At 40.3% G+C, this 25,851-nt stretch overlaps 1 protein-coding gene across 1 annotated transcript in view; it reads left to right on the top strand.

The window, feature by feature from the left end:
- The window catches only part of KCNQ3 (potassium voltage-gated channel subfamily Q member 3), a 200,207-nt gene that overhangs the window by 158,655 nt on the left and 15,701 nt on the right, over window positions 1-25,851 (top strand). The window contains exons 3-12 of the mRNA XM_027684389.1: window positions 3,829-3,919; window positions 5,688-5,814; window positions 7,523-7,695; window positions 9,647-9,802; window positions 11,179-11,289; window positions 12,189-12,284; window positions 13,647-13,741; window positions 14,959-14,985; window positions 18,667-18,723; window positions 22,399-22,434. Of these exons, the coding sequence (XP_027540190.1) occupies window positions 3,829-3,919; window positions 5,688-5,814; window positions 7,523-7,695; window positions 9,647-9,802; window positions 11,179-11,289; window positions 12,189-12,284; window positions 13,647-13,741; window positions 14,959-14,985; window positions 18,667-18,723; window positions 22,399-22,434 (969 nt within the window). The remainder of the gene's footprint in view (window positions 1-3,828; window positions 3,920-5,687; window positions 5,815-7,522; window positions 7,696-9,646; window positions 9,803-11,178; window positions 11,290-12,188; window positions 12,285-13,646; window positions 13,742-14,958; window positions 14,986-18,666; window positions 18,724-22,398; window positions 22,435-25,851) is intronic.

Raw genomic sequence — 25,851 nt, 5'->3', positions numbered from 1 at the left:
TGGTGAAAAGGAAACATGATAAGCACCTGCATATATAAAAAATATAAAGGTTCTCAGCTAGATTTACATTCTGTTGGCTTCAAATGAAAGCAGATAGAGAAGAAAAGCTCAAAAAATGGGAAATATTGAAATCAGTACAAGTTTACCAAACAAAACAGTCTGTGAAGCTCATCCAAGAAACATTAGATTCATGATCATGCATAGTCATAAATTACTTCTTCTTTTCTGGAAAATTATATATGGGTTTTGGAATGCTGTTTTTAATACACCAAAATATCATAATTAGAAAATATGAGTATTAAGTATGTGATTTCTAAAACTAAGAATATTTACTAGAAAAACATATTAGTTGTGACAGTGACAAAAGAGCACTGCCTTTTGGTGGTCTGCAACTTATGCATACAACAAAGTAATCAGATTTTAGGCATAATGCTGCAAACAGGGACAATGTAATGTGCTGTGAAAAATTATGTAAAATAATAGCAAGGATGATTCTAAAAAGCTGAAGAACCACATTCGGGTACTTATTTGGTATATGTGATTTACAGTCTTGAAGTCTGGACTGCCACCTGCTGAAACACTGTTTAACAGTAAGCTTAGGCTTAATAGGACTCAATTTTCATTTCAAACTTTCATTTTTACCCTATTTCTTTCTTCTAACCCTTGGTTCCTATGTCCCATGAATCCCACAGTATGGGCAGAAGCAGCAAGGGGAAGATGTACCTTATCATCTTTGCTGAGCAAGGGGGACTAATGAAGAAAAGAAAGATGACATCTGTGTAACATCTTCCAGAGAAAGAGGACACAGGAAGACTTGCAGGCTTCACAAACACCAAGATCCAAAACAGAAGAGGCTGGGCTGCATAGCATCAATGCAAAATAAAATTCACCGAGTGCTCTGAACCACAGTTGCAATTGCAAATGTTCAGGGAGGATTTCTGAGATGTGAGTTGATTAACTTGTGGGTGTTTGCAGTTGGTGTTTATCCTTTGGAAACGGTGCAGCAGGAGAACAGCCGACCCTTCCGAGATGGATTGCAGCTATGTGTACAAACACAAGCTTTTCATCCCTTCACACCCCGGATTACTGCAGGAAGGGGCAGGAGCCTGGCTCTGTGGTCTGTGTGGTTTTTGGGACTGCAAATTCAGCAATTGCTTCTCTGCGGTGCATTCATGCACTTCCTTCAACAGGGGTTTCAGACCCCATTCCCTGCTCAGATTTGACCTTAAAATTATTCACTGTCAATTGTGATCTCCTATCTCACTCTCTCACCCTATTTTTACTGAGTTTTTGTCCTGCATGATCTGTTGTTTTCACGGGTGGGCTCTCACTTTGTGCACTGGATCTTGCAGCATGAGCTGTGCCACAGGAAGAAATCAAAGGAGCACCCCTTGTCCATTAATATCAACATTTGGGATTTTTAGCGAGGAAGAAAAAGCTCTTTCACCGCCGTGAGATTCCTTTTCTTGCTTATCAAATACATGGGTGCGATCACCTGAACATCACCTGCCCTGAGCCTGTTTCATGGGGAAGGAAAACAACAGTGAGCATTATCCCCTTGCTCTATGGAGCACCGGTACCCTCTAGTGGTAAAACCGCCGGCATTTTTAGGCAAAAGATGACGATTTCACTACTAACTTATCTTCTGTCTTCCTCTTGAACAAAAATCTGTACATCATCTTTAATTGACAGTGGAGTTCTGTTGGATGATATGGTAAATTCATGCCTTTAGTTTAAGTAGTTAATGATGTAATGCAATGATGTAATTTCCTTGGACTGTTTTCAGTGTGTTTCACGTTTCATTAAATCATTTAAATGATACTTGTGAGCTGATGGGTGACTGAATTTTCACGTGATATAAAGAAATGTCTATAATGGAAAGTACCAAGAGGCAGCTGCTCAAGGCTTTAAGTGGAGTGTTAGTGATGGTACCACTGTAATGGCTGTAATGTGGCAGATCAAGAGTTTATAGATAATCAAAGGAATCGTTGTCTTGGTTGAGGTTTCACTAGTTTGCTCATGGAGGTGCAGAATAGCTGGATTAGGAGTCTTGGCAAGCCAGAGAGCCACTGGTTTCATAACTGCAAGGAGGGGACAACAAGGTATGGTGTGACAAATCAAGCTTGAGGACATAACAGGAGCATCACAGAATTGCTAAGTGAATGGCCAAATGTCTTGAGCAGTGGGGGTGTGGTTATAGGTAGATGGAAAAAGACACATTCTGGACCCAATGGCTGTTTCTTACCAACTACATAACTCATGCTCCGGAGTGTGTCTGGTGAATGGAAAAAGGTGAAACTTGTCAAAGAAATTCAGAATTATTTGGCATGAGAAAACACATTTATTTCTGTTCTAAACTTGCTCAGAATGGCTGATCTGAAATTTTCCTGGCATAAGAAACTTCAGTCTGAACAGCTAATTTTAGGAAAGCCACAGCAAAGTAATCCTTCAGGATTTGCTGTGAAGTGTTTCACTGTTGTCTTTTCCTTGCATGGAGGGTGCTAGTGGATGCTGTTTGGAGGAAATCCCCCCCCAAAAGGCAGCAGGAGTTATCTGGAGCTCACCTCTGTCATTTTACTCCACCTGCAAAGAAGTTGCAAATTCTCAGAACACAGTTCTCTAGCCTTGGGTTTTCTCATACACGAAGGAAATGAAAACCCGAGGCAGGTTAGAGGACACGTGTCTCTGAGCTGAGCCCTCACACGCTGTCTGCACTCATTTCACCCAGTGAAACCAAGTGGAGTTTTACTCAGCAAGAAATGAAATCACACTACAGGTATCAGATTGAAATTCAAAATAGGTAGTACAGACTAAGCACAGCTTGATTCCTCACAAGCTTTTTCCCCTGGATGATTTCAGTACCTTATGCCTATCATTTCTTTGATGTACCCTAGCTATGAAAGCAGGGGATCCAGAGCTTTTATGGAGGCATCCTTCCAATTTATTTACTTAACTCAAAGTATTTCTATGGCCACCTGCCCCTCTGTTCCTGTGGATCAGATTTTGGAAGCACATTAAAATCCCCATGATCTGGGTACACAAAGTACCAGAATATGAGCTTTGCCTACTCTGCTTCACAGTAATCACTTATGAGACTCCCTTGAATTTTTTACCTCTTCATATATAAAGGATTTTGAATAGCTTGACCCTGGGAATAGCAGATCAACAAGATTGAATTGGATTTAACAGCAGTGGGAGTTAAATTTTCAGTCAAATCTCTGCATTCTGGAGCCTCACAGACAGACTGATTTATCATGCACTGTGTTTACTGGGGAGCAGAAATTTACCCTCTCCTGTTTCTCTTTCAAACCTTTTCGTCTTTTCATCTGCATAGAAATGAGTGCAAAAAGAAAAAGAAAAAAGAAAAAAGAAATGCAGTGCAGTTTTCAAGGGAGGGTTTGTCCTGGTGCTGCATTGTAAAGAAGCGTTTACTGTTTCCCAGTCTCAGGAAGTGCCAAGTAGATTCATTCCACTGTAACTGCAGTGCCATTCTGGGAAGCTTGGAATAGACCTCCTGAGCAATACAGTCCTCTGCCATACCATACAATTCCTTCCAAAACTGCAGTATCACCCATTTCATTCTTGAAGAATGCAAACAAGTTAATTAATGCATGTCTGTTCCAGGAATATTCTGACTTAGGATCTTGCCATCACTGCCAGTTTCCCACGCCCCATCCTGGTTGAGAATCCTTGATCTTCATGAAAGCCCCCCTCTCTGCTCACCAATAGGAAGGGGCCATCCCCTGGTGGATTTTATAGGCAATATCTCCAATTCAAATACAGAGAGGGGTAACGATGCTGTGGTTTTTTTCTTTTATTTCATTCCAGGTTTCTGATTGTCTTGGGGTGTTTGATCTTAGCTGTCCTGACAACTTTCAAGGAGTATGAAACTGTTTCGGGAGACTGGCTCCTCTTGCTGGTGAGTAGACTGTGGCTGGTGCATCACCCTGGTAATGCCCTTGAATTGAAATCAGCCCCATCAGCAGGGATGGAAACTTACTCCCAGCTCTGCATGTCATAAGGTGTCTGCCATTGGTCCTGGAGCAGTGACTATACACTTACCTGCTGAAGAGTTCCCAGTCCATTGTCAACAACAACTGATTAAAAAGAAAGTGAGGTTCCTGAGTAAAAAGAAAATGAGAGGAAAAATACCAGCCTGAGGCTTTTGAGTATTTGCCTAACAGTCCTTCCATCAAATTATCAGTAAATTTCCTATTAACCATGCCAGACCTAAGCACATTTGAAAACTATTTTTGGGGGGGATCTTTCAAATATTTTGATTCACTCTATGGTATTCTACTAATCCTAGTATTTCTTTCAAGGGAGGTCATCAGAACTGGACTCATGCTTGTGCCCAATAGCAGTATAACTAAAATTGTTGCAGGCAGTGCCTCTGAGACAAAATGTATTTGCAGCAAATACATTCCTTTCTCTGTGTATTCCAGAACGTTGGTTCTATAAATGTTGAAGTTCATGCTCAAGACTTTATTTCTGTAGGCCTCTCATTTGGTAGAAGAGTTAAAAAATAGAGAACACCCACACACACTAAGTATAAACGTGGCATACTCAAAGTTTTATGAAAATGACCTTAACAGTGAACTTCCTCTGCTCCCATAGCTGTCATGAAATACAAAGCACGACATCTCGCTTAACCTGTCCTTGTCTAAAGTATCCCCAGCAATATTAATTTTAGGGTTTTAATTTCTCTTTCCCCTTGTACCCCCAGAGGCATGTAGATCTGAGCAACAGCTAAATGCCAGAAGGAATGAAAAATGAATTCCCCTTGCATGTTCCTTCTCAAAAAGTGCCTATATGAAAACACCCTCATCCCTTAGGGAATGTGAAACTTGCTTTTGGTCTCTGTTACCCTGCTTACAGCCCATCTTTCACCTTTGAAAAAGCCTGAGGTTATTCTTCTTCCTCCTGTGCTTGTTTGTGTGTGGCTCTCAGCAGTTTTCAGAAGCAACGAGGAGCTGTGGGTTTGAGCATGAGGAAAAGTACCCCTTTCCTCCTTGCCAGCTCTTCACAGAGAAGAGGAGTAACCACGTGCCCAGGCTGCCCTTGGCCCATCTCTGCTGAGCACCTCAGAGAAGCCCTCTCCTCCCCATTCCCTCCCCATACTTAGAAAGGTTATTGAGCAAGGTGGAAAATCCCATTTTTTTGTCCACTAAAAATTTAAGGGAACAATACATGCCTTAAATTTGTCCTATATATGTCTTTATCATTGCCTTAAATTTATGACTATATGAATATACTGTGTCCTGCCCTGTCTCTATAGATATGGCTGCATGAATGAGCTGCTGGTGGGTAATCCTGGGTTACTGGTATAGAGTGCACTGGGGACTTTGCAGTCACCACTCACATATCTTTCCCCCTTTTTTGTGGAACAAGAGGTCTTTCTGTGAAGTAATTGCCCTTACATTAAGGCAGGGTGAGCACTTCACATTTACCCAACAGCAGGGGCAAATTCCTCCTGCAGACTATTTAGAAGGCTGGAAAGGCATGTCCCACTTTGCCTTGCCTCTTTCATCAACCTGTATTCTTCCTCCACTTTTTTTCCTCTCTCTCTCACACATATCCTAACACTTGTGCCTCATTTCCTTCAGCTATTTCCTTCGGGACCTTCTGTCCAGAAATACTGCAAAACTTGTTATGAGACTAACAACGTAGTTTGTGTCTTGATACAGGAAACTTTTGCCATTTTCATCTTTGGAGCAGAGTTTGCCTTAAGAATCTGGGCTGCTGGCTGTTGCTGTCGCTACAAAGGATGGAGGGGGAGACTCAAATTTGCCAGGAAGCCTTTGTGCATGCTGGGTAGGCACAAGCTCTCTACTACTGTTTTCTCTGTTATGTCCCTTTTCTTCTAAGCTAGTTTGGGGAATGTAAAGAACTGGCGAATGGCAGTGCAAAGAGCACTGAAATCAGATCTGCCCTTTATGCTAGGACCTGTGTCCTGCTTGGAGTAGTTTTTTGAAGTAGCCAGCAATAATTAATTTGAGACACACTTGGGTATCTAGTCAGTGAGAAAAAAAATGAATCCTTCTGCTCTTCAAACACACTGTCCTTGTCCTGAGTCCCACTGCATTTTTCTTAAACTCATCCCCAAAAAGACTCTCCCTGCCTTCAGTTTCAAACGACTTCAGATCCCAACCCTATCCCATCTTCCTCAGTCCTCTTTCATGTTTGTGTTGTGTTTTACCATTGTATTGTCAGTCTGCATTTGCAAACAAGTATCTTTGTGATTTTACCTATGTTGTCTTTCAGGCTTGGAAGGCACTGCCTATTACTATCCATAAAACTACTCATTATTCATGTTTGAATCCCCTCCTGCAACTCCTCATCATAACCACAAACCAACCAGCCAGTATTTAGGAGCTCACTCTGCCCCAAGCACCCGTCTTGCACATCCCTATTCATTCATTTGTACAGCACATAGCACTCTAGGGAGCTGTGGTGCCACATGAATACACACCTCTCTTCTCTCTCCCTCCTTTTGTTCACCTCTTGGGTCTAAATTATAGACAAAATTGTAACAAATTTTGTTTGTGCATCTGTGCTATCCTCAATTTGATAGTGCTCCTTTATATTCTACTGTTGTATAGATATATCTTATACTTCTAATAGGTTTGTGAAGGCAGCAGAGTGTGGTGTGAGCAAATGGGATTGACCCTGTCTCATGCCTTCTTGGTAAAATTGCCATCTCACTTCTGAGAATGGATCTTCATTGATATCTGGGTAAAGAACAGAAAATATTTTGGACTTATTAATATCATCTCTCATTTATCACTGCTGCAAATTTGTTTTGAGAATGATTGGAAGTGAATAAATCTGAAATCCACTCTTTTTGGCTGTAAATAGAAGATAAAGACAATGTATATTATTATAAATTTTATATTATTCTAAATTATATATTATTATTTATATATGCCCAGAGCATGTTTGAAGCTGTTTGGTACCACTTTCTTCTTGGATGTGTATAGGATCAAAAACCAAGAGGGAAACAAGGAAAAGAGAAAAAAACAAGAAGTGATGTGATTTTGCATTTCAAGCCTCTTCAATTGATCAGCAAATTGGCCCTGTGAGCACTTACAAAAAAAAAAAATTGCACTGGCTTGGAGATTTTAATGGGAAAACCCAGCCAAAAGAATCAAATACTAGGTGTACCATCAAAACTGAATTTCTCATCTGCTGACCTGTTCACTGTGGTATTCCTGTGGTGCAGATGAATAAAAGTCTGTTTTTCTGTCAGCCTTAGGACACTTTCTGTGCATCCCTAAGCAGGCTCAGACAGAGTCTCAAGTCCAGTGCATCAATCTGTAAACAGATCCCGAGGATTTCCAGTAGGTTTTGTTTGTGATGCTGCCTCTGTGGCAGGTGCAGATATCTGTTTAATTGGAAAGAGCAGGCATTTCCAGGCAGCTTCAAAATTTGCCATGGGAAATTTGCAGCATAACCAGATGGTATTAAGAAGCAGGTGATAGGGCCACTCTCGTTGGCAGGCTTTGTTCTTTTCACCTTGCAGATATCTTTGTGCTGATTGCTTCAGTGCCAGTGGTTGCTGTTGGGAACCAGGGCAATGTTCTGGCCACGTCTCTCAGAAGCCTCCGCTTCCTTCAGATCCTACGGATGCTCCGAATGGACAGGCGGGGCGGCACCTGGAAACTTTTAGGATCAGCTATTTGTGCACATAGCAAAGTAAGTGAGGAGCTTGCAGGGCTCAGCTGGGGCTTGGGGAGAAAGATTGAAGGGAAAGAGAAGGGATACACAGGTACGGCAATGCCTTGGGATTATGTTTAGTAGTTCCAAAAATAGTTTTGTTCTTTAAGTTTTATTCCCTCTTCCTTTCTCTGAACCATTTCTGCCTCTTGTTTTACCCTTCTCCACTCAATAGCGGTGCTGGGAAGGAGAGTATGTTCATTCCCACACAATACAACAGGAATTTTGCCTTTACACTGAATGAGAGCAGGGACAACCCTTTAATGGTGAAAGATGCTGAAATTTTTGACAGAAATGCCTGTGAAGCTGCAACGTGTTTGTAGTGGCTTCTCAGACTTGTCTGATCAACAGATGGAGCAGGACTCCAAAGGGATGGCAAGAGGCTGATTAGCAGAAATGTGGTTTCAGAGTGAGCTACTGGTAAAATTTTTCTGTGTAAGCATGGGTCAGACAATACAGAAATGCACACAGTGTGAACCCAGGCAGGGAAAATTTCTAAAATCATCTTTCTTTAGTCTAACTTGATGCTGTAGTCAGACACACCCTGTCTCGCACCAGACAGATACTTATGTTCTTGCATTTTCACAAAACATTATTACAAGTTAAAAACTATCTGCATAATAATCCTCTAGATAAGATTTCTCATCTGCAAAGGGTGTAGAAAAATTACATAGACTCTGTGCTACATACTGCTATTTCTTATCCGTGAGTGACATTCCTGACATTTTAGGGGGGTTTGAAAATTAAAATGCCAGCTGGTACAGCATAATTAGACTTCGCTTCTGCATGGTGGCTGATGGGGATACCCACCCTGCTTCATTGCTTACCAGCTTCTGTTTCTTCCCTGTATAAACTTGCTACAAGGCAGGTGGCACATAAACAGAGTCAAAAATGTTTCCCGGGCAACAGATCATGGAAGAAGTCTGTGTACCAAAAACATTGCTTAGAAATTGTTTAATGCTTCATTTTGTGGGATTTCATTCACATGTTGCTTGTTCAGTTGCCCACCACCACCCTTTGGATCTCAGCTGGCTCAGAGAGATAAGAAGGGGTTTAAGAACTTTGCTTTATTGGAGACAATGAAGAAACAATTTTGCTAACTGTTTCCTTCTGTGATTGCACACCAGAAATTAGCTGAGAAAGTTCACTTATCTCAAGATTCAGTTTTGAAGTTCTCAGCTTGAATGCTTTATTTTTTTTTCTTCCAATACAGTTATCATAAAATTAAGTGGAATATTGATTTTTTTTTTTTTACTCGCTTTTGAAGAACTTCACCAAAATTTTTTCTTCTTCATTTCAGACATTGTTGGGATTTTAACTTGGGTGGCTTCATCTCCCACCTCAGTAGGATTAGACACACACTCCACTTCAGTCACTCTTCCTAAAACAGGGAGGCTCAGGTTTTGTTTTCACACAGATGCTTTTCAAGGTCTGTTCTTATTGTATGAATTCACGTTGAAAACATCATTCATTCATGATGGAATCAGCTTTGATATGGCTAAAGAGAAGGAACTGCATCCTGCAGCTGTGGCTCTCTGGAGGGAGGGAGAGGGCAGAGCTGTGATTTGCTGGCTAAGAGTGACCAAGCCCAGGGGCAGAAGGGATGTGAAGAGCCAAGGTCAGGGACAGAGCCCTGTAGCAGCTGTGTCACGAGTGCAGCTGTGTCCTTAGCCCAGCTTTATGCAGAACTACAACTGCAGATTGCTCCAAGCTGTTCCCCGGGAAGATGCCATGTAAGGGCTAATTCTTGTAAATCTCTGCATTATTTCCCACTGAGTGCTGAGCTGAGCTGGGGAGGCTCTGTGACCAAGCCAGCAGCGACAGCTCTGCTGTTTCCCTGTGTGCTTCTCTCTCCTCCTGATGTTTACTCTGCCACTGTGGGTATTGAGGATGTTTTCAGCCTCTTCATGTCCATCTGTTTCTTTTGCAGGAACTCATCACTGCTTGGTACATCGGGTTCTTGACGCTCATCTTATCCTCGTTTCTTGTTTATCTGGTTGAAAAAGATGTTCCTGAAAAAGATGCTAATGGAGTGGAGATGAAAGAAGAGTTTGAAACCTATGCAGATGCACTGTGGTGGGGGCTGGTAAGTGACTCCAAAAATACCTTATCCCCTTTTTAAAAACTTCATACCCAAGAAGAGATAAGATGTTGATGTTAGAGATTATAGTGCAAGGGCTGCTATATTTGGGTAAAAGGCATGTTACCCATGTAAAATTACCAAAGTAGGGGTGCCCCTACAACCAAATAACAGAACTTACATCCCTGTTGATTTTCAGGTTGATTTTCAGTCAGACAAAGGCCCTTAGGTGCTTAAACCTCCTTCAGAAACCAGTCTGTGCTCCTGGCTTCTGGGAACCCTCTCTTTTAGAGGAATATCTCTTCAAGTACAACTGCATTGCGCCTGTGGAAGACCTGGCTCTCATGAAAGCAGTGTCCTCTCTGTGGGAGCTGCATCCCTCAGAAAATGGCAGAACCAGAGCTGCCAATGGATGGTTCTGTTGGACAAGCAAAGAGCACCAAAAGTTTGGGCAGTTGAGGTAGTTCAGGTCTTAAGGAGCCAGTGACTAAAGATGTCTCTGGATTCAGATGCAGGAAGTAGAAAAATATTTCTGGAAAGGTTAACTCAACAATTCTCATGTCTTACATGTATTCCGCAAAAATCAGGTAGTAGGATGCTGAACAAGAGGGACCTTTGATACATCTGTTCTTGTCTCTTTTGATGAAGAGAGGACTATTGGTTTACATCACTAACTTATTTGATCACAAAATATTCCTGTCATTCCAGCATTCATGTTGCTTTGCTACTGATAGTCAGAGAAGTCTATGTTATGCTGTGACTAAAATTCAGCAGCTTACTTTTTATTTGATGTAGTTCACTCATAAATGGCAAGATATTTCCCTGCACCTCCTCCCCATTATTAGTCAAAAGATACTGTTGCATGGAACACCTGGATGTTTTCATATCCTTTCCTACCTGGGACATTTAGACAGAGTCTCACTGGTGAGAAAAGGTACACAATTGGAAATTAACAACTGAGAAGGAAAGGAGTACGTTTTCACAAGGTCGTCTTTGTTTTAAAAAGACTAGAAACTCACGTAGAGCTCGTCCTGACTGATTGTTAAAGGCCTGTAAGTTGTTAACTGGCAAGTCCCATTCCTAACTGTGCACTGATGGTGGGCAGGAAACTCAATGTACAGGCAATGTCCCATGAAGTTCCCTGGCAGCAAATGCATCCTAGAGAGGCAGCTGCTTCAGAACTAAATGCAATCTCCGTGCGATGCCTTTGGACTGTGACACCATTAAAGAAAATTGGTTGGCTCGTCATCAAGATCCTATTTCAAGGAGCTGTGCATGAGCACCCACAGAGTAAAGTGAGTTATGAAGGTTTTGTGGTGACATTTAAAGCAGAGCTGTTGGCTTTTTTTTCTCACGGGGAGTCCTGGTCATTCTGCCCACAGATCACCCTGGCTACAATTGGGTACGGCGACAAGACCCCCAAAACATGGGAGGGACGGCTGATTGCAGCTACCTTCTCTCTCATCGGAGTGTCTTTCTTTGCTCTTCCTGCAGTAAGTACCTTCCCCCTCCTCTCTTAGACACAGCCCAGTGCTGTGCACTTGCAAAAAAAACCCATAAAGCGAACAAAACTTTCTGTAGAACCAAATCCCCTTTTAAGAATTAATTCAGAGACTTGAGGGTGTCTATATCAGTAAACTAAACCTGTTTCTTCCCAACTTTGCATAGAGCTTATTGGGAATAATATACCAGCCCAGTACTCGTCAAATCATGTGTGGGCGTTGTCTAACAGGGCTGACTGGCACACAAACAGAATTAATCCAGCAAGTGAACAGTCTGGGAAATCACAAGGTAGTTCATGAGACTGTACCCTGGCACATGTTAGTTTACTGGTATTGACATAGGCCCCACAAGACATATTTTTGAAGGATTTAGAGCCTATTGTTTTAATAATTAGAATTGGGCCCATCTTACCCAGCCTTGTATTTCCCTTGCCAGCAAAGTCCTCAGGTGAGAATGAGACAAGATCTGAGTGAGATGGGCTGAATAGCAACAGAAGGTGTCCCAAGCCCAGATTTTAGGATACTTTTCCTTTAGATCAGGACCTGGAAAGAGTTTCACAGAGGATGACAAGTCCTGCACACTCAAATCCAGAGTATGGTTTAGCATAGCTCTTGTATCACACAAACACAGTTTCACTCTGCCCTGAGTGTGAAGTAATACACCACATGGACACCTCCAGCTTGGAAAGGCAGTAGACATTGAAGAAGCCTGTCGAGGACCTTAAAATGGTCTGTGGTCCTTGAGAAGACCTTGAACATCTCCTGTCTTATGAGTGGAGCAGCGGAAAAGACATGCTGTACTATCTCCCCCCACAGACCTGTTTCTTCTCATCACTAATCCATTTTTTCCTAAGAAATCTCTAAAATCTTGCATCACTCTGTGTTTTCAGGGCATTTTGGGCTCAGGGCTGGCACTGAAGGTCCAGGAGCAACATCGTCAAAAACATTTTGAGAAAAGAAGAAAGCCAGCAGCTGAACTCATTCAGGTTTGCAGCCGCTTATGCTTTCCTTGAGAAAGTGCTGTGTATGAAGACTGCTCAATCATGTTAAAAAGAGCCACCACTTCTCCCCTGCCCAAATTCTCATTTCCCATTCCAGGATGTGGGAAGCTGTGATTGTTAGTTTTTTCACACCGAGCTAGATAATCCAGAGTCCTTGCAGTTTTTGAGAAATTGTTCAACTCCCAGAATATCTTTCAGAAGAGCAATGTCTTTAGAGAAAGGGTCTCATCTGCTAGGTTCTGGAAACCAACTAACTTCTGCATCAGTGCCACAGAAAACAAGCTGTTGAAAACATATTCTTTCCAAAATACAGGTTTTGTTAGTTCCCTTGAGAGAGTGCTTTTATGTGCAAACAAAGTTATGTTGGTATTGATGTGACAACAGCAATAGAAGTAACACAATAGACAGCAACTGTTTCAATCAAGGCAAATAAATAGAATGTATGGTTTTAAAAAACTAAAACACACTCTGTATCTTCTGTTACATCACTGAATGATCTGAGAATTCAGTGGGAAGAGAGTCCTTAGCTCACTTGGACTTCAGTTACGGCCTTTATTATTAATTCAGAAAATTAAGCTTAAAATCACTAATCTTGGTGCTGACAAGTTTGACAGGAGTTAGTAGATATGGAGCGCGTCCTGATGGCAGTGAAGGGAATAGAAGCATTTTTACAGAGGGATAGAGAAAGTTTCTGTGATATCAGATGGAAGTGTTGGTGCTCAGGACTGCCCAGGATCAAACCAGTCCTCAGGATAAACAGACTGAGTGGCATATTATGCTGTTCTCATTAAAAACACTCTTTAGCAAACAGAAGGATCTGCAGTCATGAGTTGTGAATGGAATTAATCTTTTAAATCAAAGCATCTTCACTTTGCAGGTAGTTTGCTTAGCTACAGTGGGGTTTAGGTATGTGCTTAAAGAATTTTCTTTGGAGAATTTTGATTGGAGCTAAATGCTGAAATAGAAAATCGCTCAGCAAAATTTCCTCTGATGATACATTAGGTAATAAACTATCTTAAGCACTTCCAGAATTACTGCACAAGTCCAGCAGTGCTTGAAGCTCTTTAAGATGTATCAGAAAGGAGAATAAAATCAGTTTAGTCTAATGTAATGTCATGTTGATATTGGTGATTCTCTCCATGTTCTGTCTCCTTTACAGCCCTCCCAGATCATAATCCAGTTTCAGTAGTTGTACCATATAGTGCTACTCATTTGGTATGGCTGATTAGTATGTAATTTCTAGATAGTCACTCAGGTGCATTGTTGTGTTCTTTGAAAGTCTGGCTGCAGTCAGCCTGGGGAATAGCTTTACTTGACACTAATTATTTCCTCTCCCTTGTAATTCAGGCTGCGTGGAGATACTATGCTACTAACCCCAACAGGATTGATTTAGTTGCTACCTGGAGGTTTTATGAATCAATTGTATCATTTCCATTTTTCAGGTAAGTGCATTGTCCACCTCTCCATCATCATTTTCTGTGAAGTATCAGTCAGGACAGGAAACATAGACTTTATACATATCAATGAGGCTTTTGTAGGTAACAGATATTTCCCAGAAAACTGTTCTGAGGAAAAGGAAACTCTTATGAGGTTGTGGTTTTATTTCATTCACCACTTCTGAGTTTATTGGAAAGCATTGCACACATAAAGACATTCAGAGATAATGGATGCTCATGTGTTTATGGCCATGAGTCTATCTGATCCTTATTTTTCTTGCCTGTCAAACAGGCACCTTTCTCACACCCAGGTCTTAAATTTTAAAATGTTGTTTAAAAACCTATATGGCCCTATGAAAGCCAAGACTTTTAGCAATAGGCTATCACCTGCTAATAGAAATTACTTATCCAAGTTGATGTTTTAAGCTTTCATTCTGGACTTGCTGTTGGGCCTCATTCTGAAAAAAAAGTGCCCTTAAACTAGTGCTTGGCTCAAACAGAGCTCTCCACACATAAGTTGGGTCCACTACACTAATACTGCAGCTCCAGCTGTTGCTCAAAACTGACCTGAAAAGCTTTAGGCTCCTACCTTCACAAAGTGCAAATTGCAAATACTAACTCTTTGTTTTATTTGCAATATATTTCTTTAGGATCAATTTCATATACTTCAAAAAGGAAATCTCTAAAAATAAACACCCCATAAGTGTTTAATTAAGGTTCAGTACATGTCTTTCCTTTTCTTTATCCTTTCTCTCTATCTGTCTATTCTCACCTTTTCCATTATGGAGTAATTTCTAGAGGGCTTCTGGACCTCAGGCTTTTTTTAGAGGAGAATTCTCAGGCTCGTGAAGAGTCCAGACTAATTATTGTGACTTCAAGCTTGTTCACTGTATGTAGGTTACTCTGATTTGAATATAACCTGAAATTTAATAGGTGTTTTGCAAATAAGGCTCTGGGAGAGAGGGCAGAAAAGATCACCTCTCACCAAAGACTGGATTGCCAATCTAAGCAGCACAGATTGGTTTCAGGACTCTATATCGCTTTCTTTGCTTTATGGCTAGCTGAAAATATAGCTTTTATTCTGCTGTCAGTTATGGTCACAGAACAAAAGAGGTATAATCTATTAGCAGTAGATTAGTAATTTCTATTTAAAAAATTGCTGAATTTATGATATGACTCCTTTTGCCTTGCTTTCTTGTACTGCTTCCTCTCTTCTATAAAAGGAAAGAGCAATTGGATGGTACTGCCAGGTATGTAGGTGTCGTTATTTTATATATATGTTTTAATACAGTTATTGGAGGATGCAAGTTAAATAGTTCTTTGTGGATTCATGAGCTGTTAACCAAAACATGCTACTAACACCACAGGTAGCCATAAAAAATTATTAACCAATCCATTTTCTAACTGCTTGCTTTTTTCCAAATATAACAACACAGCTAAAATGCTAACTGTACAAAGGCAGTGTTGCTTGCTGATTGTCTGTAAACAGCTTTATTGTTTGTTATGATTAATCATGGTCTAGGTTTCTCCTGATCCGTGCCATAGAGCCAGGGTTTAGCATCCAGGCTGGTCTGGGGGGAATTTAAAGTTCTGCTTCATGCTGTTGTTTCATAGTCTTGCATAGAGCAATGTTATGGTGTAAGGGATGAAGTCTCTGTTGATTCACCATGTGCAAAGATTTCTTAACAATAAATACTAAGATGGATGTCTCAGATGGAACAGCAGGATAGTCAATCTCTCTGGCAGTACTGTAAAAGCTACATTAAATTTGAGGCTTTGGTCCCACCCCTGCTGAAAAAAATGGGAAATCTCCCCATCACATTGGGGAATTTACAAGCAATGAAAATGAAGGAGTCATCAATCCTAATACTGGTCGGTCACTGAAGACTGCAGCAGAGCAGTCATTGTCAGTCAACCTGCAAGGTCTCAAATGGAAATGATATATTTATAACCTTCTTCAGTTAAGTAGAAGAGTTAAAGACACATATAGTAATTCTAAGGCAAAAGTTTAAGCTAAACTGCTACCAATGGATCATCCATAATGAAATTCAATAGCAATTAAAAGACAAACAGCTCCACAGACTCCTGCTGAAGCTAGGTCTGTTTGTATCCCCATTTACAGTGCAGAGAAAAGGAACAAGAATTGTAGCAATATTTGAAAAATGTTAGTCAGAGGTCAGGCTTGAGTTCCTGATGAAAAATTATCTTTTATTTGTTTGTTTTTTAAACATTTCATGCAACACATGACAGCTTCAATAAAGGAAGTTGGAAAAAAAAATTAATGCTTGCTGTTCTCTGAATTTTTGGGGTTTAAACCTCCTTTAACAGAAAGGGAAAACCTATGCCAAGTTTTCTTACAATACAGGCAAGTGTTGTCGTGACAAATTATTGGGAAAGGTTGTCTTCCCCCTCTTGCCACCATAATCATGAGCTAACCTGCTCCTTTTCAAAGACTGCCTGGATGGGAGCTACCTAGTTTGGGAACCCTCAGGAATCTTATGTACTCCGCATCCATGGCACTGCCCAGGCTCAGCAGTCACTAATGTAGATGTCTGGAGATTTCATCCATCTGCAGTGTCGGCAACAGCTGAATTCTGGTCTTTAATATGTAGGAGAGAGCTTAGGGGCTGAAATCCTTTTGAGCATGTAATTCCACACCTTGAGTCAAAATGTTCTGACTCACGTGCAACAGCAGATTAAAGTTAGGTAAGTGAATGGCTGCTGCTGTTGACTGTTGGTCACGGCCCCCCAGAGAAGCTCCTGCACCTGCAGCAGCCAAACAGTTTGTGGAGTATTTTCTGAGTCAGTGTAGCTTTCAGATGAGTAGAAATCATTTTATCTTGACACACTGAATTGAAAATGGAAAAGTATGACTCACAACTCAAACTCTTTAAAACTATAATCCCAAGGCCCCTCAGTCTAGCTGGATATATCTTGCTTTTATGTTGTTACATATGTAATAACCTCCAGCAAAATCGTCAGTAAACCTGCCTTGGAGCCTTCCTGTTAGCAGGAATGTGTTTATGGAATGAAGCATTCAATTAAAGGCATTGGAAACCCTCCAGGTAAACAGACAAATGATGGTACTTGTGGGAGCATCCACTGACTTCAGCAGAACTGGTACTGAGCCATAAAATCTGGTTGTTTTGACAGTCCTACCTCCAATCTCTCATAAAACTCTTATTTACAGACCAGATAATTTAAAAAAAAAAAGGGAAAAAAAATCTTCTTCCTCCTACAGTGATTTAGTATAGAATGTATTACTCATACTCCACTGCAGTTTGTGCTTTGGCTGTACTGAAATAAACGAGCAATAAAGGAATGTGGTACTACTGGAGAGAACAGCCCATAAATGCCCTCAGTCTCCAGGTTCTTCCATCAGTTAAGTACTTAATGGGAAAGCTGCTGTAGTAATAAATGGCATTGTCTAATCAGTGGTTGATAAAGAAGAAAGAAGAATTGGTCCAAAGCTTTCACAGAAGCTTTTAATAAACTAAAAATTACACCTGGCTGTTTCAAAATTTGAGGATTGGGAGTGCTTTAAGTGGCAGGGTTTCTACTGAGTGGTGTGAAAACTCTTTAGGAACTCCACAGTTCTAGAGTTAAACACTGTGACAGATCCTTCTATGATCACTCCTTGGAAGCAGGAGCTGGAATTATGAAAAAGACACAGCTACACACAAATCCTTGTTCTTGGACCATTTGGGAAAAACACAGAGGACACAACAGAGTGGAAGAGTCTATTTCAGAAGTTGGAACCCAAGGCAAGGCTGCAAGAAAGGACTTATAGAAGAAAACCTATTGAGGTTTGGCAGCAGCCCCTTCAAGGCTTTATTGAAGCTCCCTTTAAACTAAAACTGTGAAGATATGAGATATGATGAAGAGGACAATTGACTGCCCTGGAGCTGGACTGGGTCCTGTGCGCAGTGAAGGGAAGAGGAACATATGATGCAGCTCTGTTAAGAATAGCATTTTCCCTATAGGCTCTGTATAGTTCCCCAAACCAGGAGGAACTGGGGCTGTGCTATCCATGGCTCACTGGTGGGGAGTTTACTGATTTTATGCCAGAGATGCCTCCAGCTTTTTTTTCCTTAATCAATGCCTAAACCTACCAGCTCCATGAAATCTCAGGTAGCAATTGCTCTTCTGCCAGTGTTGCAAAGCCTTTTCATCTGTTCAGCTCTCAAGAAGGAAGATTTATGAGAAAAAGATACTAATGCTCATTTCTGCTGGAGTGCAGCAAATCATTTAGCAAACATTTGGTAGCCTGACCTACATTTGCTTGATGGACATATTGTTTATTTTGAACCAAGTTTTTATGTCTAAGTTTGGGTAATGAATATTGGGCCTGATTTTTCAGTGCTGTTGTTAGCAGCTCTTCAACTGATTTTGACTAGTGTTGAAACTTCAGCAATTGCATGGACAGGCATTTTAGTGAAGAGTTTTGAACTTTCTCCTAGAGTCCTGTTCCTAATCCTCACTTTCCAGCTGTAGAACTAGACATCAGGAGAGCATGTTCATTCCTGAATCTATTATTATGTGATTGCAGAAAAGTCATTTATCCCTGTTTCCTTATCTCTACAAGATAAATAACATTTCTCTGCCTTTGAAAATTTGGTTTTGTTTTTTTAAGTGGCATAATCAGTACCAGTCCTTCCTATTAGGTATGAAAGAATTCATAAAATGTGGCACATTTTTGTATTGTCAGTGTTAGCAACAAAATGAAAATAAAGCCATACTTTGCAAGGTGTAAAATTTCACTGTCAGCATTTCATCTTAATACATCTGCCCAAAACAGGAAGGAGAAAAAAGCCACTCTGATCTCCACACTACATTAACTACAAATGAAAGGCTGTTCCCATTCTTTTTCATAGAGCTTTTCATGGGTAATCATTAACGTCTCATCTTAATAACTTTTCTTCACTTTACAGTAATGTCATGTTTAGTAGGGAGTCATTCTTTGGATCAAGCCTCACAAGAAAACTTAGGTATATACATTCAAGTAACAGTTGAGCCTTATTCTTTTCATATTTCTTGCATGCCATTCCCTGCCTGCACTTTCTGTTTTTACTACAGTAGTTCACCTAACTACCATCAGAAGTAAGGGGCAATAAGACTGAAAAGTTATTAAACATAAAAAGGAAGTTGCATGACCTTGCAAATAGTTAATTGTTCTGCTGTTCAGAAAATATGGAATATAATCCTGGCTCTCCCAATGATATGCTTAGAAAGAAGTGCTTTTCTCTGTTTTCATAGAATGGGAGTGATACTAACCTACTCTGCAAATCATTTTGAAATTTACTGTAAAAAATATATACTGTAAGAGCTAAACACTGTTCCTTATGCAGTCCCAACCCTGCCAACACAAATTCATGCAAGTTACTTGGAATTTGAGTTCACTGGAAGAGCGTCTTTGCATGTGTATTTGCAGGTTTTGGTTCAGCAAATGGAAAAGAAGTGGATGCTTTTGATCACCTGAAAAAGTTAGTGACATGCTTGAATATCTTGGTGAACTGTGACCTAAGATGAGGGGCAAGAACTTTATCTTCCTTCAAAGAGTCAAAGAAATAATTCTTCTCATTTCAGGAATAAGAAAGAAATATCATTAGAAATAATATTTTGACTGAATTGTCAAACATTTTATCCTATCCCATACAAACACTTTGCTGTCATTCAACTTTAGCTCATTGTTCTCATTCCCATTTCATTCCACAAACATGAAATCATCAACACACAACTCAGCTTTTCTAGCTGAAGCTCTTCAACTTTTGGAGAGCAGCTAGTGAAGCTCTTTGTTTTTTCATTTGGTGATTGGTCCATACAAAATGGTCAGAAGACACCGATTTTGCAGTTTGATTTGCTTTCTAGTGGTTGATACATGGAGATATGTTCACTTCAAAGCAAAAAGTGGGTCAACATCCATATGGTTTGTACCTACAATGGCTGCATGCATTGGTGAAAAATATCCATCCTGTTTTGACAAAGAATTGGATTTGGATTATTCTTCCCATAGATTTATGTGACATTGTTTATTTTTACCCATTCCCAATCACTTTTGAAAGTGTGGATGAGAAAAGGGGCTAAGCAAAGGCCTTTAGTGTGCAGAAGGTCTCTTTCTCTTTCTGAAGGGCATCAAAGTTGAACCCAAGTTGGACTTGTGTTCATGTTTCTGGGTAGATAATCTGGGTTGTAGATGAGTTTGGATTTGGAGTCACACTCAGCCTTAAATACCAATGAGGTATTGAGTTAGAAGGGATGTTTCCTCCACAGACATTAGAAACTTGTAAATTTAGACCTCAAGGTTCAGGATGCAAAGTGACAATTTTAGTTGTCAGGAAGTTGGGGTCAACTATTTTGAGATAAAACATTTTTGTGAGATCCTCTCTGCAGAAAAGAATGTTACTCAATAAAAGGGAAAGCTGATTGGCCAAAGTTCAGAAGTACCTTGGAAGTGCAGAATGTTCTTTGTTTTATCTTAAGGAAACTCACGGACTTTCAGAGAGCATTTGAACACATTCACTGCAGGATTCATGTCTGTCTTCATAACATTAGTTTTGTGCTAATTTCTATTAAGAAGAGTTCAAATCAGAATACTTCTGGAAATCTCATTCAGAATGTTTGTTTTTCCAAATCTAAGTTCACCTATATAAGTTCAGCTGATAAGGTATAAAAATATTGGAGTAAATATGACTGCCTTTTGCTTCTAGTTGCTTGAGACTAACTGAATCCAGTGATTAGCTAACCTGTGAAAAATATGGAAAAATTCCCTGATTATTTTTATTTCTTGTTAGGTGAAAGTGGTAAACACATGGCAGAGGGCTGTTTGATTCACTGTTAGCATTAATTTATTATTTTTCTCCTCATACATGTACCATTTGTTTATGAAACTCCAATACTAGGCAGAGGACAGAGAGGAGAGTATCTGACTTGCATGATGGGATGTAACTGCATTGTTTCTTTGCATGACTGTTTCTGGAAAAGTATTTCTAGTTCAGTGGTTCCCACTCTTTATTCTGAGCAAGGGTAAAACGTGCTGCAGAAGCCAGGCATCTCTTGTATATCCAGCCACCAAATTAATCCCTCAGGTGGTCCAAAATAATTCCCATTGCTCTTGGGGTAAAAGAATTTGGGAGCTGAATTTTTCTTTAGGAAGGAAGAAGCTGTCTGCACTGCTTCCACCTTCCTCCCTTTATGTATCTACCACAGAGTTAAGGAATTCTCATCCTGGGTCCCCATTTCAAACACATAAGTTTTGGAACACATGAGGGAGAGGATGCAATAGCACGCAAGACAAGCAATGGAAACATATCCAAGGTAGTCAGAGAAACTACCCTGCATTTTTATCAGCATGTTTGGGATGCATCTGAATCTCCCCAGTTCCTGGAACTGTGTTGGAAGTTGGGAATCACATTTTATTGAATGTAAGAGAGACAAATGAAACGGGCCCACTGTTCCAAGGGGAGGAAGAATAGCTAACACCAGCAGGAGGATTCTGAAGGAGACAGGCAGCAGTACATGAAGCTGTTGGTGGGAACCACTGTCCTAGCCACTCTCATGGAGGATGATGTGACCTGCGCATGCTTCATACCCTGGGACTGAGCCATGCGCATGCTGCCTTAATGAAGGAGATTGTGTCATGAGAACAAATGTTTCCTAAGTCTTTTCAAAAAGATCAACGAAAACAAAAACCCCAGCAGATCCAGATTTCATCCCTTGGAAATGAGAATAAAGTCCATTTTTTTTTCCTGATGACAGCTAGTCATTATCTGGAAAGAAGCTTGGGTTTTGTTTTGGGTTCTTTTGTATACAACATACTGTTGTATTTTTGGATGTGAAGCTGATTACTTATTTTCTGATGATTCTACTGCTCTGGCTGCCTGGTTATGAACACAATTGTCATATTTATTGCATAAATATACTGTTACGAATATGAATGTTACTTTAAGGGTTAATCATCAGGATTCAATTAAAAAGGAGGGCTTCAGCTCAGGTAATTTTAACTTAGACTAGAGACCTGCTTTTTAAATGACCTCTCATCTAGATCTTTCTGTAGTCACTAACAAGACCGAAGTTCCCCAAGCGTAAAGTCTTCCCAAGCTGAACCACACTCTTCCCACTCACTGGTTAGGGTTGCTAACTTCCCACTGATTACAGAAATAGGTCTAAAGATTAATCTTAGACAGGAAGTTAAACTTTTTAACAGCTTAAGGCAGATCAGATGAGTTCTAGCTCCTAAATTTAAGATGCTAGAGCAACAGTCTTGGGAGAATAGTTTGTTCCTAAACTGACATTTATCAATGGGGATAGCTGAGAAACTCTCTGGAAAGAGAGTTTGGGAATGCTTTTAGTTCATGTTATCTACTGTAAATCCCACCCCACCAAAAAAAAAAAAAATAAGCACCCCACAAATGTGTGTGCCTACATATCCAGTAGAAAATGTCACTGCAAATAAGTAGAGTTTTGTGTTGAATGCAGAGGATTTTTTGGATCTGTTTTGATCTATGAGGATGATATCAAATTTTGGTCAATCCTATTCTTGTATATCTCCATGACAGAGATTTCTGCATATGTTTCCTATTCCATTGGAAAAAAAAATCACTAGATTAATGTTTTGGATACTTTGCATCATCCACACCCTTTTCTTTCTGGCCTGATCCTTATAGAGCCTTGCAGTGCACTTTCTGGCTCCTTGTGTTTTGGTAAGGAAGGCAATTATAACAGGAGTTTTAAGGGGGAAATTTTGGGACATCTGGATATGCATTTTGAAGGACTAAGCAGGTTTCTGGGGAGAGAGTCAGAGACCACCTGTAATGGCAAGTATTTTCTTATAATATAGTATTAAACTGCTTTTTATAAACAGTAACAATCTTCTTTCTAATCTACTTTTCTGCTTCTTCATATTTCGGGTTCTGTGCCTTAAATGTATTCTTCTCTTGAGAGCTTCTCTGTAGTGTTAGTAACTCAAATCTTGCCACATTTAATATGTTGCTCAAAGCCAGTATGTAGTACGTGACCTCTTCTTGCCTTTGAGGAAATTACCTCATCGTCTGAAATCATCTGATTTTCACTGCTAGATTTAATCCTTCTCATCCCGTAAGGTCTCTCCAAAAGCTCTTGATCCAAGACACTGAATCTTAAAATCCTGAAGAATAGGTGGACTACACTCTTCCTTTCATTTGAGATTCGTCTATCAATTGTCCATCATTGGTGACCTGTTAATCCTCCCACCAGGAAAAAACTGATCTCCACAAAAAGCCTTTTGAACGTACCTTTTTTTTCAGATCCAGGGATAAATTTCTTCATTTTATTATCATTGAACAGATCTCCTCATTCTAAAACTGCTTCAATTTCTTCCTTCTTATAGCTTATTTCAGTCTCCTTCTGTCTACAAAGATCACCACCATACCATGCTTCCCTAAGTGCTCTTTTTTCTTTATATTAAAGAAATGCTCACTCTCACAAACTCGTTCTCTCTAACACCTTCAGGCTCATCAGTTTATATTGCCTGGCTGATTCTGTTATCACTCAGCTAGATTTTTGGTGCATTTCTTTGCATTAAAACTCTTTTCAGTGATATGCATGATTCCAGACTCTTCTTGACCACCCTTCTCAAAATTAATTCCTCCTTCAAACTTTGATTTTATTATTATTGAGACGTGAATTTATTTTCCCTACTTCACCCCCCCCAAAAAACCCACACAAATCATTCTGTTGACTTTTACTTCCTCACCTTTATTTTTTCATGCCCTTTCAAAATTGTTCAGTAGTTGTCATCTTCTTCTCTGTATATTTGTCCTATGTGTGGTAGCCAAGTGCTTGAAGAATGCAAATTTCACAGAAATGCCACAGAGTTAAGACATCTGTCTTGTAAAGCAATGCTGCTCTCAAACATGGCCTCTGAAACAGAGAAGTGAAAGAAAAGAGGTCACAGGATTCTTCCTAACTTAGAACACTTGTTGGGACTCTGCACTCACCATTTAGAGCACCTTGGTGGGCCAATCAGATCAAGATTCCAACCCAAAAGCAAGAACTATGGAAGTAATTTTTAAAATGGTTCCCAAAACGTAGTTGTCACGGATGTCAACAAGTAAAATCTCATATTTTTTTACAAAGAAGTAATTAATCCCTGATTTTTGCTAATTACATTTTCTGTACTTTGTGCCACGAATTCCTCAGGAAATTACAATAGGACAAAATCTGAGTAATATTGATATCATTCACTTAGACCGTTCTAATTCTTCACTCCAATCCATGCTTTTATCTCCTGGCAATGCTGATATATCAGGACTAATTCTGTGCCTCCATACACAAGTCTTTCTTAGTTTCCACTTCCATACTTGCACACACATATGCACTTCATACATGCAATGACAGGGCAAGTGTCTGAATTTACTGGGCTGCCGAAATTGCATCCACAAGTATTGGCATATCAACAAGAAAATTCAGAAGGGCTGAAAAAACTTCCTACCCAAAGCTCTAGTGCTTTCATCTTTTTGTGACAGGGAAGCCCATATTTCATTACTTCCTGGGTCAAAGATATATTAATCAGAAACAGCTAGTAGAGATGAAGACCTCAGTAATTAATGTAGAAAAAAAACAACACAAAAACTTGCAACAGCTGTGATGCTCAATGCTCAGATCAGGTGCGAATTTTGTATGCTGTAAATTACAGTATTTTTACTAGAGTTAGCACTCTTATGAAAGCTGTGCTATCATCAAGCATATCTTTAAGTCTTTCCTTTATCATTTTAAGAGGAATTTCCTAAGGACTTCCATTATGGTGGAATACTGCAACAGACAGAGCTCTGAGATAGAAATAGATCCTTCTTTCACACTTGAAAGGTCAGCAGCCAAGTCTCCATCTTTGTCTGCTATGTCCTTGCATGGTGGACATAGACTTGCCAGACTTGCCTCTCCTGCCAGCAGGTTTAGTGGCTTCAGCTGATCCTACTGCACAGATCCCTTACTGGATACCTATTAACTCTTGTGGTAACCATGACTGTTCCTCCTTCAGCTCTGCTCCCACCTCTGGCTCTCAGAAACCTGCCAGCTATGACGGCTTCTTCCCTCCCTCCCTCCCCACACTCAACCTGCTTGACCTGGTGTCCCACACAGGCCTCTTGATCATGTGTGCACAATTCACCTCTCCTAGAGCTGTCCCACACTGCAGCATCCAGGAATGTGTTAAAAAGCAGGCTTTCTTCCCATGGCTTAACCCTGCTTTTTTTTTTTTTAATAACAAATGTGCAATTAACAAATGTTTGAGCAGCAAAGTGAACAAGCAAATCAAATATTTATACCATCTATCACCTAAAAAGTGTTTAGAACATATATAAGCTTATATACTCACTAGCAGTGCAACTTTTCTGTTGCTCTTTTCAGTAGTATTAGTGATTGCCTTTTAGGTGGTTTCAGTCATCAGGCCGTCAGGGTTAGTGATGCCAGTAAAATGGCAGGTAGATGAAATTCTAGCTGTATGTTATCACTGAAGGACAAGTGTCTTTGGGCAGTAAATCTGTAAGAGGACAGTGCAAGGAATCATCAGAGGAACAAAATATGTCCCTTCACTACAACCCACGTAGGTCACCTCAGTTCTTGGGGTAGTGAGAGATGGCTGACAGCAAATGTTGGAGAGAACAGGGCAGCCTGCCCTGACGTGTCAGTAGCCATTGCTTGGCAATGCCTTGCCAGAATATGCTGGTAATTTACTTTGTTCACAGCACATCTGACTTTATTTTACTCCTGACTATGCACAGCTCTGCTATGAATAAACGGCTGAGAGAGTTGGGGTTGTTGCATTTGGATAAGAGAAGGCTCTGGGGAGACCTTAGAGCACCTTCCAGTAACCAAAGGGGGACTGCAAGAAAGCAGAAGAGGGACTTTTAGCAAGGACATGTAGTGACAGGACAAGGGGGAATGGCTTCAAACTGAAAGAGGGCAGATTTAGACTAGATATTAGGAAGAAATTCTTCACTGTGAGGGAGGTGAAGCACAGGTTGCTCAGAGAAGTTGTGGCTGCCCCATCCCTGGAAGTGTTCAAGGCCAGGCTGGATGGGGCTTTGAGCAGCCTGGTCTAGTGGAAGGTGTCCCTGCTCATGGCAGTAGTGGTGTTTTTG

The sequence above is a fragment of the Neopelma chrysocephalum genome, unplaced genomic scaffold, assembly GCF_003984885.1.
Source record: "Neopelma chrysocephalum unplaced genomic scaffold, ASM398488v2 Primary Assembly neopelma1_66, whole genome shotgun sequence".
NCBI classification, from domain to species: Eukaryota; Metazoa; Chordata; class Aves; order Passeriformes; family Pipridae; genus Neopelma; species Neopelma chrysocephalum.
This window is presented reverse-complemented; position numbering and strand designations above follow the sequence as displayed.